The sequence below is a fragment of the Mytilus trossulus genome, chromosome 2, assembly GCF_036588685.1.
Source record: "Mytilus trossulus isolate FHL-02 chromosome 2, PNRI_Mtr1.1.1.hap1, whole genome shotgun sequence".
NCBI lineage: Eukaryota > Metazoa > Mollusca > Bivalvia > Mytilida > Mytilidae > Mytilus > Mytilus trossulus.
The window spans coordinates 1,273,643-1,294,830 of record NC_086374.1 but is presented as its reverse complement, the minus strand read 5'-3'; the positions used below and the strand labels follow the sequence as shown (position 1 = coordinate 1,294,830).

The 21,188-nt window shown below is 31.4% G+C and overlaps 1 protein-coding gene across 1 annotated transcript; it reads right to left on the bottom strand.

The window, feature by feature from the left end:
- Positions 1-2,322: 2,322 nt before the first annotated feature.
- LOC134704844 (uncharacterized) lies at positions 2,323-15,360 on the bottom strand. The gene is made up of 5 exons (XM_063563626.1): positions 15,135-15,360; positions 12,619-12,639; positions 5,400-5,523; positions 4,433-4,528; positions 2,323-2,818 (listed from the first exon to the last, which is right to left on the bottom strand). The coding sequence occupies exons 1-5, from the start codon at positions 15,162-15,164 to the stop codon at positions 2,682-2,684; spliced, it is 408 nt and encodes a 135-aa protein (XP_063419696.1). The 5' UTR covers positions 15,165-15,360; the 3' UTR covers positions 2,323-2,681.
- Positions 15,361-21,188: the final 5,828 nt, after the last annotated feature.

The following is a 21,188-nucleotide window of genomic DNA, read 5'->3' as shown; positions in this document are numbered from 1 at the left end:
TTTGTTTGTTGTGCTCGTACATTGTTTTCACGGTAATGAAAAGCAATGCAACCGTTATACAAGTGAAAGGTTTAGCTAGCTAGAAAACTAGTTTTTTTTACCATCTTCTACACAAAAATGTCTGTAGTAAGTCAGGGATTTCATATTGGTTTCCATTCGTTTGATGTGTTTGAGATTTTGATTTTGCTAGTTTCCATATTGAGTTTAACTTGAAATCGGTATTTTGTCCTTTTACTTTTGTCTGTCAGATACAAATCAATTTGTTAGCAGCGTTCTCTGATGCAAAATAAGACAAACAATGATTTCCCCTATGAAAACGTGTTGTCAACAGTATTGAATAACATTTTAATTTTATGTAAATATTTAAAGTAATAAGGACATTAATATAGTGTATGTGATTATCAGTAAGAATTTACAAATTCTCACGTTTAACCCTGTGAGTGAATCAAATATAGGATGAAAAGTAAAATCACAAAAATACTGAACTCCGAAGAAAATTCAAAACAGAAAGTTTCTAATTAAATGACAAAATCAAAAACATCAAACGAATGAACAATGCAACAACTGTCACATTCCTGACAAGGTTACGGGAACTTTTGTGGGGATAGTTTAGTACTTGCTAACAAATGCCATTGGCAATTATGAATCATTTTATAGTACAACAAACATGGAGTAATAATGATCATGAAACTCTTCCAAATATTCAATGTTTCAAAATGCCTCTATAGGAAATGTTACCATACAATGTACATATATATGGAGGTAGTGATGCTGTTAGTTGACAATTATAGTATATTGAATTTATAACTTAACTTCTTAATAAAGTAGATGTATAAGTACAGAACCACGATATATGTACCGAAGTAACACCAAACATGTTTTATAATAGCATAATAACTAGATGTATAAGTACAGAACTACGATATATGTACCGAAGTAACACCAAACATGTTTGACAATAGCATAATAACTAGATGTATAAGTACAGAACTACGATATATGTACCGAAGTAACACCAAACATATTTGACAATAGCATAATAACTAGATGTATAAGTACAGAACCACGATATATGTACCAAAGTAACACCAAACATGCTTTACAATAGCATAATAACTAGATGTATAAGTACAGAACCACGATATATGTACCAAAGTAACACCAAACATGCTTTACAATAGCATAATAACTAGATGTATAAGTACAGAGCTACGATATATGTACCGAAGTAACACCAAACATATTTGACAATAGCATAATAACTAGATGTATAAGTACAGAACCACGATATATGTACCAAAGTAACACCAAACATGCTTTACAATAGCATAATAACTAGATGTATAAGTACAGAGCTACGATATATGTACCGAAGTAACACCAAACATGTTTTATAATAGCACAACAACTAGATGTATAAGTACAGAACCACGATATATGTACCAAAGTAACACCAAACATGCTTTACAATAGCATAATATCTAGATGTATAAGTACAGAGCTACGATATATGTACCGAAGTAACACCAAACATGTTTTATAATAGCACAACAACTAGATGTATAAGTACAGAACCACGATATATGTACCGAAGTAACACCAAACATGTTTTACAATAACATAATAACTAGATGTATAAGTACAGAACCACGATATATGTACCGAAGTAACACCAAACATGTTTGACAATAGCATAATAACTAGATGTATAAGTACAGAACTACGATATATGTACCAAAGTAACACCAAACATGCTTTACAATAGCATAATAACTAGATGTATAAGTACAGAGCTACGATATATGTACCGAAGTAACACCAAACATGCTTTACAATAGCATAATAACTAGATGTATAAGTACAGAGCTACGATATATGTACCGAAGTAACACCAAACATGTTTTATAATAGCACAACAACTAGATGTATAAGTACAGTACCACGATATATGTACCGAAGTAACACCAAACATGTTTTACAATAACATAATAACTAGATGTATAAGTACAGAACCACGATATATGTACCGAAGTAACATCAAAAGGCATTTAGAAAAAACAACTTAGCAAAAATGAAAGACAAGAATACAAAAATGTCATAAACTATAATATAATGACAGGATGTACAAGTTCAACAAGTAACTTAATCACAAAAAACAACAACAAATATTTAACAAAGAAGTACAAAAGGCATATGTCAAATATAAAAACCTCATTCCTTGCTTTCTTATTTTGTATTTATGCATTATACATATGTATCCCTTGATTCCGCGCCCGTCTCTCTCCGAGGAACAAAGTATTACAATAAAGGAAGAAAAAACAATAATATAATTATATTTATTAGAAACAGAGATGCAATTTTATTGCCAATAACAAACTTTATATAAATAATTTTTCGTCTTTTTATATGTCAGTCAATTTGCCCTGAAAGAGTTATCTATTTTCAATCTTAAAGCTCTCAATTTTGTTTTGAAATCGTTCTAATATTTATGATATGTCATTTCTTTACTTGAAAAGTATAACCAAGAAGTGCGATTATCGATCTGGTTGCTCGAACATTTACATGAAAGATAGTGTCGCACCTTCATTTTCAACAAACGTGTTTCAGCTTTGAACTCTCTAAATATTTACATCAGATTCTGTCTTTTTTTTTTAAATTGACGAACCGTAAAATTGTTTAACTTAAAGAGGAAGTTGACATTTTGGATTTTGAAAGCAGTCCATAAATTTATCGGTTTCTCTGTCAACGTAAGATTTGTCCTGGCATCTAAACGGAGCTATGGTATTATCTGCTAAAAAACTCCTAAAACATGTTAAACCTAAAAAACAAAAATGTATATGCAATACAACTTTTACATATTGATTTTTTTACAAAGACTTTCCGATACATATGACAAAAACCCGAGATAAAAAATAACTGTTGCAGATTTATAATTTTATGTGTACTCATTTCGGAATGCCAGCAATTTTCTCGTTTTCTGTTTGTTACTGTGATTTGTATCTTCTTAATCGATCTGCGATATTTGAACATCGGAAAAGTACTTTCGCCTTGATTCATAATCTGACTTAGAATATATATCTGTCTTAAATGTTTACTCTCCAATACAATTTCTCATTTAGTTAATATAAGCAAAAATTGTCGTAGACATAACGCCTGAAGTGCCTCACATCTTTTTTAAAGATTGGACTTAAATCTTTGTATGGTACAATGGTTGTCGGATACGACGAAGAATCTGTTTTTCCTTGAGATGCTACTATAGAAGTCTTAGTTTTGGTGGGAGTTCGTATTGGTATCAGGATGTCTCTGTTATGAAGTGGATATGTTTGTTCTACTTTGATTTATCACCCTCGTTTATTGTTTTTAGTAATTATTCTTTTTAATGTGGTGGATTTGGTATCATATTACTGTAACGTTATTGATACTATATATACTTATAATTTCATTCGTTTAAACGGGGAGTGCATTAGAGTGAAATTAATTCCTCCTAGGTGTTTCATCATATGTAGCATAGAGGGCGTAATGTTTTCCCGCTTCAAAATTATTTTCGCGGTATTTTATTGCCTATGTAATCATTCAGCACAACATCGTCAATCTAAGCAGTCGAATTTTCTTGGTAAATTTTAATTCTGGTTAAAAAATTATTAAGCTTTTTATTTGGAGAATTTTTTGTTTGATACTGATGTTTGAGTTATATATATTATATGTGTAGATATATGTATGAATTGTGTTTATTTCTTATTAAATATAGACCATCACCGTTGTCGTGCGACTATCCACTTTACAAAGTCCTTGGTATTTATTATAGCCTTTTATGGCGTTTATATTCAGAGTGTATACATATATAATTGGATATTTGGTACAAGTATTGGTTATACTTGGATATTTGGTACAAGTATTGATTATTCCTGTTTATTTGGTGCAAGTATTGGTTTTATGTCTACATTGATGGGTGGTTTATACCAGGAGAACCAATGGCATACAGTCTTAAAACCACGAAACGATAAGCGAAAATATCTTTAGTAAAATGTTCCTGTTGATGAAAACTTGATGTTAACTGCTACTCTGCACACCTTTCTTTTTTTTAAATTATCGAAATATCTTTTATGTTATGATGTAACTGATTTGATTGAATTGCCTAAAATTAATCTTAAAACGACGTTTGTTTCGGTATATAAATATGGAGTTGTGACATATACATTTTTGAATCACATTTTTTTTGGCGTTCAACATACTTTGATTAAATAGTATTACATCTTCCCAATGGTTTGCATGTAACGAATCAGTATTAATAATACTACGGTATACGTCCTAACAAATAAAATGCAATTGTAATGTGAAATTGAGAACGCGTTTCGTGAAGTTGTGTCACGTTTAAACATATATAAGGAAAAAAGCTGGAACATTCAATACAGGTAATGTGCTTGTATTTTACCTTCAGTTTCGTCACATGCACATGTCTCGCCACACTGTTCGTTATACTGTGCTAACAACGGTACACAATTGCCTGCTGACTGTGGATTGTATGGTCCTAAAATTATATCAGATGAATTTTCAGATTGTTGTCATTCGTTCATATCGATCTTGAGAACGCAAATATCGTATGAAACTATTTACCAAGGTAGAATTTACTGCGAAAATTTATGTTTTATAAATAAAGTAGCACTATGAAATTCAACAAGTTTCACAATTGACTGACTATAGGTTCATAACTTGACACCTTTACGTAGTGAACAAACACAATCATTACCATGAATTATATCAATTTATATATTATTCCTTAACTAGATGTTATGTTACATGTGGCAGTCTAAAAAGTAAAATCACAAAAATACTGAACTCAGAGGAAAATCAATTCGGAAAGTCCATAATCACATGGCAAAATCAAATAACAAAACGCATCAAAAACGAATAGACAAGAACTGTCACATTCCTGACTTGGTACAGGCATTTGCAAATGTAGAAAATGGTGGATTAAACCTGGTTCTATAGCGCTAACCCTCTCTCTTTAATAACAGTCTCATCAAATTCCGTTATATTTACATGATACGTTAAATAAATTTCTATTGTGTTCTTCGTAGTCAGATGAGGATCGAAATATAGCTAAAATACTGACATATGACTCATATAAGGAGCTTAAACATTCTGTGTTTTGCTAGCTGACACAATGCTATATTTTATTATGTTGTACACCAAAGATACCGATTAATTAAATAGCGTAATTTTTTTACACAGATATAACCAACGACGAAGAAATAGTGATTTTGTGCTAGTTCAGTTGAATTTATTAAATTGTTAGTTTCGCATTATATATGAATAAGCTGCAGCGTTAAGATTTTACACATAGTAAAGATATGCATATCATTACTTCGATAGGGGTTAACTTTTGATGTATATATTACCTATATGGTCGAACACTCCTGAGTATATTAGAAGTGACCCATTAGTATGCCTGCAGCAGGAACCTGTAGGACATTCGGATGACAATGTGCATGTCTGATCATGTTGAATTGCTGCCCCTTCTACCTGGAAATGAAGGATGTAATGTTATGTTTTTAAGTTGTATCAAATAATGCACTCATTATAAAACTGTAATGCATAATTCTAGTGCAACAACGTTTGTAACATTCATTTTGATTGAATAACGTCACTTATTTACATGGCATCAATTGTCAATTGATGCCGTCGGAGCTCAAAATACAATACAGTTATCTCCTAATTATTCTATTAACAAGCTGAGGTTATGAACGTCAAATACTGCAAGTTCAAAAACATTTAAAAGATACGATCCAGTTATCGATCAATCAAACGTGAAATATCGTAAATAAACATATAAAACTGACTATAATTCGATAATTAGTGTTTATGTGCATTTGTTGTGATGAATTATCACATTAATTAAATGAAATCTATTAAGAGTGTTTATAAATAAAGGCAACAGTAGTATACCGCTGTTCAAAACTCATAAATCCATGGACAAAAAACAAAATCGGGGTAACAAACTAAAACCGAGGGAAACGCATTAAATATAAGAGAACAACGACACAACACCGAAACGCAACACACACAGAAACGGGCCAAGCAACAGACAAAACACCACGAGAATAACAAATATAACATCAAAACCAAATACATGAATTTGGGATAGACAAGTACCGTGCCACGTCTTATCTCAATTTCTCAAAAAATAAGAGAAAACACAACCGACTCAACGTTAAAATGCAACACACACAGAAACGAACAATATTATAACAATGGCCATCTTCCTGACTTGGCACAGGACACTTGGCACTAGTCTACCTAGACTCACTCAGGAATATTTTTGTAATCGTTTTTTTTGCGTTTTGTTACTTAATGAAAAAATTACGATGAACTTTGAATTAATTTACAAAAGTAAAATATACATGACACTTAAACACCATAGGTTAGATTGTTTTGTACAGCGGTATAGCGTTAGTTAAGGTCTTTGAGGTAAATAGAACGACTTTTAACTGCATTTTTGTTATTTCATTTACAATCCCCCCGGTTCAATCCCAATTTGTAACTCAAACAAAATATGCGAAACCTTTTAAATGTCATTCTGTGGGAAATTCGTTCGCTAATATTATGTCAAAAATACTGGTTAAAGATATAAGAATATCATATATTCCAGTTGAAAATTAGTTAACACTGACACCTGGTTTGCTTCTATTCCATAAATATGGAAATCATGATAACTTATTCCGTTTTTCTTTTCTTTTAAATGTGAATACGCATCTTATTTAAATAAACTTTTATCATTCACTCTTAAAATCTTGTATCTAAATCTCATTTTTAACATGTCTCAAAAGCCCAATGTACACCTTAAAACAATTGATAAGTTCATATTCAAATTTCACAAATGACAGCAAGTTTTCTACTATATGCTCTCACTAACAAAACTTTCGAAATGTATTATAAATTAACTGTTATCAAAACTTTGAATTTTTGAAAAACTAAAGCTTTTCTACTTCAGGAATAGATTACCTTGGCTGAATTTGGCAAAAACTTTAAGGAACTTTTGATCTTCAATGCTCTTCAACTTCGTACTGTATTTGACCTTTAAAACATTTTTGAATTTGAGCGTCACTGATGAGTCTTATGTAGAAACGCGCGTCTGGCGTAAATATTAAATTTTAATCCTGATATCTGTGATGAGTTTATTTATTAACGGTAGTTGTAATGTTTGGTGCTGAAAAGTGAGGTATTGGAGACAGGGTTTAAAAAATACTCCAAACTCGCAACCATCACAGAGAATAATATTGTTATATGAAAACGTGAATGATATATTCGAATCTAGTTATTCTCTTTTTTTTAATCATGTGCCACGTTGTTTCCTAACCACGATGGTGGTTGATTAATCATAACTTCGACTAAACCTCTCGTGCTTTATTAAGGTAACAAGTCATGTGCCACGTTGTTTCCTAACCACGATGGTGGTTGATTATTTATAACTTCGACTAAACCTCTCATGCTTTATTAAGGTAACAGGTCACGAAAGTGAAAATATTCTAAAATCTTTTTTTTCACAAATATTGTATAAATGATTGACAGCAAAATCATCGTAATCAGTCATGAAATTAATGTGTCTTTATGTCACACATTATGAATTAATTAACGCATTCTTCTGTAGTTGTTTTTTTGTTCTCTTCATTTATTTTGGTGAGACTCATGTTGCACAGTCTTGAGTTTTTGTATGAATGTTTGTACATTCTTGTTTGACTTTAAAAGAGGGATGAAAGATACCAGAGGGACAGCCAAACTTATAAATTGAAAATAAACTGACAACGCCATGGCTAAAAATGGCTAAAAATGAAAAAGAAAAATAGACAAACAATAGTACACATGACACAACATAGAAAACTAAAGAATAAGCAAAATGAACCCCACCAAAAACTAGGGGTGCTATCAGGTGCTCCGGAAGGGTAAGACGATCAAACTTTGATTGAATGTACTGTTTTATATAATCCAGTCATTTGGGTAATGATTTATTTTAATAAGATTAATTGTTATTGTTGTAAATTCTCCTCAGTAAACCATTATTCCTTTTAGTTAAAATCTTCTTACATTACAGAGGATATCGAGTATTCTGATATATTATCGGGACTCAAACTTCAGCATTAGAATTAACCAAGTGATTTTAACAACTCGTCAAACATACCAGATTTATAAAAAAGTATGAAATAACACGACTGTAGTTTACAGAGGTTCAAATCTGATAAATAAAACATAAACAAAAAACTGAGGTTATCACATGACCCCAATAACGAAGCTGACCAGATTGCGCCAACAGGGTACAAAATACCAAACTCCTAAAAAAATCAAAAGCTCAAACACATCAAACGAGTTGTTGACAACAACTGATATTCCTGAATTGGTACAGGCATTTCTTATGTAAATGATAACGCGTCTCTTGATATGAATGCATCTCTTACCATGCGATTCCACACTTACTTTAGATGTCTCAATCAGAAGTAGGACGCAGCCTTTACAATAACAGATTTGCCGATGATTCTAGAATCTAGAGACACGTGTATAGGACAATGAAAATATGGCGCTAATATGTTTAATGTGTGAGTAGCAGCTAAAGCCCTAAAAATACCAAACAAGTTCGAAAATGTATATCCCATTTGCAGGTACAGTGGAGATCAGTTCTAACCTCTCATTAGAACTGTCAGAATAATCTGTCATAGAACTGTTCTAACCTGTCCTAGAACAGTTCTAGCTAGAACAGTTCTACTCTAGAACTGTTCTAGGTAGAACTGTCAGGATCAGTTCTAGGTAGAACTGACTAAATCAGTTCTAGGTAGAACTGTCAGGATCAGTTCTAGGGTAGAACTGTCTAAAACTGTTCTAGGTAGAACTGACCAAATCAGTTCTAACTGTAGAACTGTCAGCAGAACTGACCAAATCAGTCAGGACTGAAGAACAGTTCTAAATGACGTCACTGCAGAAAGGGCACTTTAGAATTTAGAAGAAAAAATCAGTTCCAATTACTTTACTATATATAATAGCGGACTTTTCTATATTTTTACTGATCAAAATTTACATGCACAAATATCGAAGTGGATAGGAGGTTATCCAACTCATCGGAGAAATATTTTTATAAGATTGCAAATGAAACATCATTGTTTACGTTTCTTCGTTCCCCGTGTTTAACAGTCTCTTCATAAATATAACTCTGCATTTAATTCATGGAAATTTAATCTTAATTTACCTTGTTTGCCTTGGATTTACATTCATGACTTAGGATTCTGTTTTGACAAATGTTCAAACGAAAATTGTACAGTGCCAGTGGATGGATTAAGGGATTAATGAAATCAGTGTTGTTAAACGTAAAAAAAACTATGTACATTTGCAGTAATTAGCTCGTTGCCAAACTTATCCATAACGATTATGAATAATATCTGGGAGTCCTGAAAGTCTGAAAAATATACTCGATCTGAACATAAATGAAATATTTGCCACTGGACGTTTGGCTACAAACAAAACCAATCATTGTCCTTCAAATTATATATTAACAGTATAGTGATCTATAGTCAGTATACTATTCCAAGTCCAAGAAGAGAACTTCTCATACATGTACTTTTCATTTTAAAATAAAGTATATGAATCAGTCATGTGAGTGTTGGATTATGCCGTTAAATAGTTTTGTTTAAAAAAAACATCATGAACTACTGACTTAAAAGTCACTTTTGTGACGGTTCAATATTTAATAATTTAAGTTTGGATGTAACGGGTATTCTGACGTTATTTTGTTATCAACACCCTTAGACATAAGTTAGTCATGTGAACGTAACATCATCAACGTTTTTTTATGGTTTGCCAAGGTTTAAACATTTTGTTAAAATGAAATTTAGAATTAAATTATAAGAAATGACTGTAATATTTTTTCTGTCTATTATATTATACATGTATATATATAACGTAAAAAATGTGGTGCACACTGTTAAAAAACCCTCTACCCGCATTTATCAGTGTGCACCAAATTTTTTATGTTTTTTCTTCATAGACAGAAAAAAATATTACAGTCATTCCTTAAATAGTAATATTATCGATACAGAGAGGAAATAATGGCGCTCTGATGTTGATAAAATTTGGTGTCCTCTTTATCATACAATATCTGTCCTGACTTAGAAATATTATTGGTTTACAATGAAGCCATATATATTTACATGATAAAGAATATATAGATATACATGATATAGGAAGATCATGAAGATATGGTGTTAGTGCCAATGAGACAACTCTCCATCCAAATAACAATTTAAAAATAAGTAAACCATTTTAGGTCAATGTACGCCCTTCAACACTGAGCCTTGACTCACACCGAACAACAAGCTATAAAAGGTCCCATATGTTCAGTTTTGGTTGATGCGGTTAAATAATTTTGTTATTAAAACGACTCAGTCTGATACATGTATATCGAAACTTCTGAAATTTGTTAACAATTCAATATTTTGAATAAAAAGAGGACACGCTGTCATTTGAATTATACAATCCATCGTGATCGGTTGTTGTCTGCTCTATGGTTGGGTTGTTGTTGCCCAGACACATATTTTTGTTCCATGAGTCAGTCTGAGGTATGAAAACTAGCTGATGTTTGTTTCTGATGCGATATTTTGAATAAAAGTAGGAAATGATGGCACTCTCAATCAATGCAAATTTCTTTTTGTGGTTGTTGGTTCCAATATTGCAGTTATTTATAAACTACAGTCCCTCTTGACCTAAAATTATAACTGATGTACTGTCCAACTATATAGACTTGCATAAACAAAAAGAAAATATGGTCATTTTTGGTTGATGCGGTCAAACGAATGTATTACACAACTCAGTCTGAAGTATGAAAACTACTGATATTTGTTTACGATTCAATACTTTGAATAAAAAGAGGATATGCTGGCACTATAAATTCATGCAAACAAAATTTTGAAGTCATTGTTTTCCAATATTGCTGTAACTTGTATATTATAGTCCCTCTTGACCTAAAATTATAGACTTACCAAATGACAAATGTAAAACAATTGAAATAAAAATGCCCCCCCCTTTTTTCCCAATATTAACGGCTTAATCTATGTTAAAAAATGAAAGAAAGAAAAAAATAATTATGTAACACATCAACAAAAGAAAATCACTGAATAACAGGCTCCAGACTTGGAACAGCCACATACATGCAGAATATGACGGGGTTAAACATGTTCTCTTGTCGACGAAAAATTTGAAATAAAACCGGCAAAATAGCAAAACTCTTTATAATATTAATCGCTATTTTGCCGAAGCCTTTATATGTAGACAAAGAGTTCTTAAAACTTATAAATCAATTCTAGACGTAGAATTTATAAATCAATTCTAGCCGTAGAATTTATAAATCAATGCTAGCCGTAGAATTTATAAATCAATTCTAGCCGTAGAATTTGTAATCAGAACTGTTCTAGAAGTAGAACTGACTAAAACTGTTCTAGAGTAGAACTGTCAGGACCAGTTCTAGGTAGAACTGTCCAAATCAGTTCTAGGGTAGAACTGTCAGGATCAGTTCTAGGTAGAACTGTCCAAATCAGTTCTAGGTAGAACTGACCAAATCAGTTCTAGCTAGAACAGTTCTAACCTAGAACTGACTAAAAGGTGTCAGGCTGACAGTTCTACGTACTGTCCTAGAACAGTTCTCCTGACAGATTCTGACAGATTTAATGAGAGGTTAGAAGTGATCTCCACTGTACGTTAGTATATTGCTACTAAGATAGAATTAACTGATAATTTCAAAGTTAAATTTTTACCTTTGTCTGTTTATATATATAAAAGAAGATATCGTATGACTTCATATGACACAAATCTCCACAAGAGACCAAATGACAGAGAAATTAACAACTATAGGTCACCGTAGTTGTTTTATAGTAGTCATGTTTGGTGCCCTTTGTAGCTTTATGTTAGGTGTGAGCTGAGGGTCCATGTTGGAGACCATACTTTCACCTATAAAAGTTTACTTTTACTAATTGTGACTTGGAAGGAAAGTTTTCTCATCGGCAATCAAACCACATCTTGTTATATCTTAAAAGTGTTGGACAGATCAAATTCTGACAAACGAATATTTTTTTTGTTTTTTGTTTTTTTACAAATAATAAATCACGATATCATAGTAACTACCAGTATTGGCATTGAAAACATAATGCCCAATTTTACTGAAATGTAACCTTTGAACTGTAAAGTCTTTCAAATATACATTGACTACTGATTTTAAGTACTATTTTTCAATTTAAATATTTTTTAAAACAAAAATGTGTAGAATTAGCATTATCGTTGTCAATAGCACTGACAACAGCGCCAATTATAATGTCAATTCTAAAACAAATATCTCTCTATATTGAAGACCCATTGGTTGCCTTCGGCTGTTGACTGCTCTATGGTCGGGTGGTTGTCGCTTTGACATATTCACCATTTCCTTTCTCAATTTTATCTATAAGATTTACTAGAATGTAATCAGTATCAATTTGTAAAACAATAATAGTATAAATCTGTCATTTCTCTTTGTATACCATACATGTTCTTACAAGTATAATGAGTCCCAATATAGTCTGATTATTGTGTAAGTTATGAAAAACAGCTTACCTTTGCAGCAATGACGATTACCTGTGAAAATGGAAAATTCATTAATATTAATTGCCGGTGCATATTATCCCAACAATCTTAATATTTCACATTACATTTATTGTCGATTTCAAGTAACTTGACTTGCATTGTGTATTAATTAATTTATTTGGTTGAATGCCGCTTGATCATGAAAACTCAAGTTGTAAATTTGTCTTTTTTCTATAACAAACGAGACAAAAACAGTACACAGCTGCACATATAGACGACTTTGACTTTCCCTTAAATTGCTTTTTTCATCACAATGATAATGATAGTACGCCATATTACGCCATAGTAAATTCCGATTAGTTTATGACCTCGGGTCAACCGTTGTAAAAAGTAAAATCAGAAAAAAAACTGGACTCCGAGAAAAATTTAAACCAGAAAGTCTCGAATCAAATAGCAAAATCATAAGCTCAAACACATCAAACGAATGAATACCAACTGTCACTTATTCATAAAAAAGAAACATCTCAAGATTGCTATATATGTGACCAAATGTGCCCCTTAACAGCAGGAGGGTTAATATCATTCGTAGATTCATACATTTATGAAAAGGGAAAGAATAAACGACAAACATTGATCTAAAAAAATAAACTAAAAAATAAATATCCAAGAAAATTTCTAAACATAGTAAAGTCTCTATGGAAATGGCAAAATCGAAAGCTCAAATACATGAAACGAATGGATAAATAAAGACAACAGTAGTATACCGCTGTTCAAAACTCGTAAATCTATGGACAAATACAAAATCAGGATAACAAACTTAAACTTAGGGAAATGCATTGATGCGACTGTCATACACGCGAGAGGTTTAGCTAGCTATAAAATCAGGTTCAATCCACCATTTTCTACATTAGAAAATGCCTGTACCAAGTCAGGAATATGACAGTTGTTATCCATTCGTTTGATGTGTTTGGACTTTTGATTTTGCCTTTTGATTTTTGATTTTCCTTTTTGAATTTTCCTCGGAGTTCAGTATTTTTGTGTTTTTACTTTTGAATATAAGAGGAGAACAACGACACAACATCCTGTTCTATTCCTGATTTAGTACAGGCATGTTTTAATGTAGAAATGGTGGATTAAACCTGATTTTATCGAGCCACGTCAAATGGAAATCACCAAAAATAGATTCAAAATGCAGTGAATTATTCAATATTAACAGAGACGAATAAACTATAACCCCTGTGACTAGAACACGTTATCAAAATAATAAACAAGGTCGGGACCTAGAATCTATACTTCGAGACCATCGTGTACTATTTGTGAATATGATACAAAATATTTGTCACCAAGGTATTGGTATCTTCCAATGAACTTGTTAAAAAAAGGACGAGACATTCTTTGACATACTCCTGTATTATCAACTTTATTACCACACACCGGTGACAGTTAACAAAGTCTGAGTAGCAGCTGGAAGCTCTTGAATACTGAATAAATAAGGACATGTATATCATATCGCATATTCAGTTGAAGTTTGTATATTGCTACTAAGGTGGGGGAAATTGATAATTTCAAAATGAAAATCGTCTCGTTTTCAAAGATTCTGGAACTGAGATAACCGCTGATCTCAAATTCGAGTTATAAGTCTTAAACTGAGACAGAGGAAGCCGTGTCAGTTTTTTTCATTATTCTAAAATATATTAATGGAATATCATGGCTGGGCAAAATTAATGATTTGCGCTAAGGGGAAATCGTACAGACGCATTCAGATATCTAATAAGTTATCAAAGGTACCAGGTTTAATTTAATACGACAGACTCGCGTATCATCTACACAAGACACATCAGTGACGCTCAGATCAAAATAGTTATAAAGCCCAAACAAGAACAAAGTTGAAGAGCATTGATGACCCAAGATTCCAAATACGGCTTAGGTTATCTATGTCTGGGATTAAAATTGAAGTCGTCAATTTTGAGATCCTGCCTGCAACATGTAACAATTCGAAGTTTGGAATTATTATGATTGGGCTTGATAAGCTCAACCTTCTGTTTTTGTTATTTAGACTCGCTGTTTGTCTTTATATTGCCTTGAGTGTTGTCTGTTTTTGTTATTTAGACTCGCTGTTTGTCTTTATATTGCCTTGAGTGTTGTCTGTTTTTGTTATTTAGACTCGCTGTTTGTCATATATTGCCTTGAGTGTTATCTGTTTTCAACGATTCAGGATTTTAATTGTTGTATTTGGTACCTTCTATCATTTTTATTACAAAAATAGTAGTAAAACAAGAAATCCCGGAACAGATATAATTGTTTGTCAAACATTCTGCAGATTTTAGCATATAAAACAAAATATAGTATAGGCTTTTAATTTTGATCAAATCGGGTTTTCATTGTATCTGCATTTGAAAAATGTACATAATTTAGAAAAAACGAAAACAAAAAGCTCAAAACAAAACCCAAAACAAGATCGTTAAAAACAGGTATATGAAATACATTTTTCTGAATTAGAAAAGATAAATGTTGATAAAATTTTAAATGAAAGTTTGAGAGCTTACCATCATAGTTATAATACAATAGTAATCCATATCTTAAGGGAGGTAATCACTTTCCCGAACTTAAAATCCAACACACGACCTCTTTACGCTGATTCCTGTAAAATAGTTCCACCCATTAGAGGTCTGTTAAAATGACATTGAATAACTATAAAACATCAAATAAACCATAAAAACCATCATCTGACAATTGTCTAATAATTCTTGTATGTGCAGTCAAGCGTGTCTACCTTTGTATTACCTATATAAAAATGACAATTTTCTGATTGTTTTACATTGTAATAGCATTACCGCAAAACTAAATTATTATTTATGTCACAATTAATTATTGAAATATATTCTATTTACGCTAATTATCAACCTTTTTCTGTATAATAATTCATAACATCATTTGTTATTTGTGGGCATCTCCAACAAGTCTGAATTATTTATAATTTTATTTAAAAATAAAAGAAACAAATACGGGTGTGATTGATTCATACTTTTATCCTTTTTGGGTTCTTATAATCAATTAAGGGGCTGTGAATTAAAAAAAATATCATTAGTGACCTATTATAGTTCTGTGAATCCACCTCATTCAAACTCTTCATTTAGTTGTCTTATTTCCTGAATGTTTTAGATGATTATTATTTTGACATCGAATAAGAAACGAAAAAAAAATTGATCAGTACAATGGTTACCCATTTCTATATGGCAGTTATAAATAATAAGGTATTTTTCATTCACACTAAAATCAACAGTCTGGAAGAAAATCTCTTTCAAACATTTCTATCAGTGAAGTCTTTTTTTTATGAATGTTTGCCATACGATAACATTTTTACTACACGCACTAGGCCTAAGGCTCGTGGTAAATCGTGAAGACTTGAGATGTATCTTTCACTTTCACACCTCCATAATGGATGATTAGGTAATATCTATACAAGTTAAATCATGTTATCATAAATGATTTATCACATGACAAACGGTTTACATGATATTCAAGTTTTTAAGAGAGCACGAAAGTAAATTACATATTAGTATTGACATGCGTTAGAGTTATCCGTTGTCAGCTCGATCATCTAAATGGTCACAATGAAAAGTAATGAAGATTTATGAAGAAAAAGATTAAAACAAGTGTTACATATAATCATATCTACATACCTTTAACTCGCTGTGTTCATAAGTATACTGCTAAAGAATTAAAAAAAAATATATAACCGCATTTGTTATTCATTATGTCTGTTTCCAGATAAGAAAATTGTTTTTTTTTATTGAAGATTATGGGGAAACACCCTGAAAAATAAACAAAGATGATTTAACAATGAAAAGTTATTATCATAAATAATGATATATTCCTATACATATCAACACCAACGAGATAAGCCACAATACAGACCACAAACCACATTTATCATCACATTATTCTGACTGTTTTCAATTGATTTACAATGAAACAGGGAAACAAACAAATCCATTGTTTTATAGTTGAGTGTGAATTCACATTATTATCAGACGTGTCACGGTACTTTTTTTTTTATCCCAAATTCATGTATTTAGTTTTGATGTTATATTTTTTATTCTCATCGGATTTTGTCTAATGATTAGTTCGTTTTTATATGTGTTACATTTTAATGTTGTGTCGTTATTCTCCTCTTATATTTAATGCGTTTCCCTCGGTTTTGGTTTTTGACCCGGATTTGTTTTTATTTCTCTATCGATTTATGAGTTTTGAACATCGGTATACTACTGTTGCCTTTATTTAACATTTAAAAAAAATACATAAAAAATCCTTTACCAGGTGCAAGTATCACTTAATGATTTTTTTTAATATATTTTTTGCGAAATAAAAAATAAAAAATCAAGAAAATACTGAACTATGAGGAAAACTCAAAACGGAAAGTCCATAATCAAATGACAAAATCAAAAGCTCAAACACATTAAACAAATTTAAAAAAATTGATAACAACTGTCATATTCCCGAGTTATTAAAGGCATTTTCGTATATAGAAATTGTTTAAACCTGGATGTATAGCTACCTTAACCTCCCACTTGTATGAAACTCAGCAGTAAAGTGTAAAGAGTATGCAAATTAAATGCCAGTTAACCGAAATAATTTTTGATCATCTCCTTTCCATAAAATAGCGCGAATGTTTCGTCAATTCTTTTTAATCTCAGCACCACTTTGCGAGTTCTCGATAAAAAAACAACCCTCAAGAGTATTTGTTAGCTTTACATGAACTGCATAATAGATCATTTAATTATTCTATTGAATAGGTGAAGAGTTTTATTTTTTTTAAGGGAAAATCTATTTTTTTCTGTATCATACATCCTTAAAATTCCCCAAAAGAAAGTGCAAAATTAATTAGACGTATATTAAGGTCTAGTGACTTTTCCAATACTTTGCCTTCGAAAAAGGTCACGCACTTCCCCATTTAGTTTCAATATATAAGTTTTCATGAAATTTGATTGCAAAGACTGTAAAGTTTAAGCTTTAAATGATAATTCTAAGAGCAAATTTTACAAAAAATTATTACATATAAAGACATAAAAAGAAACATAGCCAATGTTCATCATGAAAAGTTACATGATTTTTTGTAATGATTCATTTTAAATGGGACTTTTCTGCCCTAACATCTACTTTAATACAAGCAATCATGGTGACGCATATACTCTCTATACTAGTTGAGATGCACATAAACTTTACATCAATAAAGCGAAATATAAAATTTAATGTACATCCGTTATACTGCATTCAAATCTGTACAAATGTCTATAAAATTGAGAATGTAAAAAGGGAACATGTCAAGTAGACAACAACCCGACCAAAGAGCAGATAAACTGTATATCTGTAAAAATGTATATACAAAGTTTATGTGTATCTCTTTACAAATGTATAGGATATATGCATCTTAACATTTTATTATTATTCATTACATAGTGTGCTATTGACTTACGGTATATATGGGGTCATTTAATTCCATATTGGGTGAGAGCGAACCTCGAATCCTTACATGAAATTTACTGACCTATACAAATCGTATTACTGTAGGTCCCTAGCACTCTATGTATCTTTTTATCCTACCGACTATCTAAAGATGTGGTATTCAGACTAATGGCCTATCAAAGTGATTAGGTCTTCAATACTAATTTGTATAAAGAACCTTATTTCAATATGTCTATACAAGATCAAATGCCAACAAAACAACTTGTTAACTTTAGATGTGTACAAAACAACTTGTTAACGTTAGATGTGTACAAAACAACTTGTTAACTTTAGATGTGTACAAAACAACTTGTTAACTTTAGATGTGTATTATTGTTAACTTTAGATGTGTATTATTGTAACTTTAGATGTGTATTATTGTTAACTTTAGATGTGTATTATTGTTAACTTTAGATGTGTATTATTGTTAACTTTAGATGTGTATTATTGTTAACTTGAGATGTGTATTATTGTTAACTTTAGATGTGTATTATTGTTAACTTTAGATGTGTTAACTTTAGATGTGTATTATGTTAACGTTAGATGTGTATTATGTTAACGTTAGATGTGTATTATGTTAACTTTAGATGTGTATTATGTTAACTTTAGATGTGTATTATGTTAACTTTAGATGTGTATTATGGATTTTATTTCCTCGTTTGATAGTTTTACATTTGGTATTCTTAGTCTTATTATAGCTTGCTTTCGATAATGGTTTTTCGTTGTTGAAAATCTTTCAGTGACCTATAGTTTATAACTTTTACGTCATTTGATCTCCGGTGGAATGTAATGCCATTTCTAGAATTTCCTCTTTTGTGAATGATCTAGGAGTATATGTGGAATTCTGGGTTTTGCTGGAAATTCCGAGTTCTCCAATAACACATGTCAAATAATAATTTTGCATATGAAAAATAGGTGCTTCGTCATATTTCTAGAGAGAGAATAAAGCACCCACAAACCTGTTAAACAATGCCGTGTGCGTCGTAGATTGCGCATAAGAATGCAAAATAGTTTTGATCCATTCAGAAAAAAGTGTACAGTTGTGATTTATAATTGACTCGTAGAATATGCTAGGTTGTATCTTAATGTTTTGACCGGTGAGTAAAAAATTGTGTTCTTGGCAGATCTTTTAGAGTTTCTGTCTTTATATGTTTTTTTTAAATTTTTTTTATAGATTTGTGGCGATTTAAATCTTGGTACTTTGAGCTTGCATCAACATTTCATTAAATTGCATTAATCACCGATGTCGTATTGCATGAACCGACGTTGATGAACTTTCACCCAAACTTACAAATTCATCTTCCGGTTTGTTTGTGGAAAAAGAAAAAAAAGATTATCAGATTTTTATTAATAGAAGGATTTTCGAATTCGTTCGCTGTGTTCACTTTACATTGCATGATATTGTGACTCTCCGCTGGTATTTTACAACATTAATATTCATAAAATCTGATAATCTGTAAATCTCCTGTTTTTTGTGTCGTTTGGCTGCTGTCTCATTAATAAATCTATCTTTTATTCGTAGATTTCATTAAATTTATTAGATAAACCGTATGCAAATGATTTGTACACAAATCTCTTTTTTGTCACATGTTTCTTTTTAAATATTTCGGAATGAAATTGATTGATAACTTTTTACATTTTTATCTGATTTTGCTTGATATTTCAAATTAATATTCTTATGTTTCAAACTAAAACACATATCTGGTCCACTTTTTAACGAGTGCGTTTTTATAAGTCAGGATTAAGAGCAATTGTAACTATGCTTTAGTATTCATGTTGGTATTAAAGATGCAAATTAAGACGATTACGAAAGTGTACTGTAGTTCTTGGAAGTTAAATGATTAGTTCTACATTGTTAGAACATCTAGTCACTGCTTTTGTTAGCACTGCTGCGTAAATCAAATTTATTCATTTCGTTGAACATTATCATAATCTCTTATTCTTTCATTTAAAATTCATTACTGCCTCTAACTAAGATACAACTTCCTTCACAAAACACATCGTAAATTCCTACCGAACTTATAACAGATTAAACCCAATTTTCGCTCAATCTGAAAAGTAGGCCGTTCCATGACCTATGGTTGTTAATTTCTGTGTCATTTGGTGTCTTGTGTGGAGAGTTGTCTCATTGGCAATTATACCACATCTTCTTTAATTTATATTTGATATCTAGTGAGAATCGATAACAAGAATCTTAAATGCTAGTCCGTACATGTATAAGAAGGAGATGTGAGTAAACTACAATGACAGCAATCCAAACAATAAAAAGCAAACAAAAAGCGAGATTTACCCCCATGACAATCAACAACAAGCTGTTTAAAAACGTATTTTTGGTAATTCTAAATGTTATGATATAAATAAAATTGACAGTGTCAATTTTTAAGTTTATAATGACCAACTGTGCAAAACTAAGTATCAGATTTACAAGACAAGGGAATAACTGATTAATGCATAGTTCTTGATGGCAAATAATTTTTCATTATATGACAGTATTTAATACATGAAATACTTGAAGCTGAAGCAGGCCTCTGTGTGCTGGATGTTCTCGCTGTGTTTAGGACCCAGTGATGACCATGGATGTGTTCTGCTTTTTGGTCGGGATTTTCTCGCTGTGTTAAGGACCCAGTGATGTCTTTGGCTGTGTTCTGCTCTTTGCTTGGGATTTGACACATTCCTCATTTCCATTCGCAATTTTAATTTACAAGGCATGGTCAATTCTTTTTATTTCTGGTTAATTTCGATTGTTTTTTTCATAAATGCTTCGGGTTTTCCCCCCGTATAAATTGTCTTACATTTGTCGAAGGTCGTACGGTGACCATGGTGGTCAGTTAATAGTGATGAAGTGGTCAATGCATGGGATTAGAACTTTTAATCTTTCTGAACATCGGAGTAATTCATCTAAATGGGGTGTTCAAAACATTGGGACAAAGCGTCTAAGACATTGGAACAGACAATTCATTTGAACACAGTGGTCAATCAGTTTGGAAGAAGTGTTCTAATCATTTAAACAGATTGATAAATTTATTTATATATAGTAGTCATGAATTTTTTTTTTTTATAGATATAGGAAGATGTGGCATGAGTGCCAATGAGAC

What these genes read in the sequence shown, in the direction of transcription:
- LOC134704844 (XM_063563626.1), bottom strand. Translation starts at nt 15,164, where the DNA reads ATGGATTACTATTGTATTATAACTATGATG. An exon ending in AGGAGTGTTCGACCATATAG is followed by an intron (nt 4,529 to 5,399) that starts GTAATATATACA and finishes ATATAATTTTAG; the next exon opens with GACCATACAATCCACAGTCA. An exon ending in TGCATGTGACGAAACTGAAG is followed by an intron (nt 2,819 to 4,432) that starts GTAAAATACAAG and finishes TTTGTTTTTTAG; the next exon opens with GTTTAACATGTTTTAGGAGT.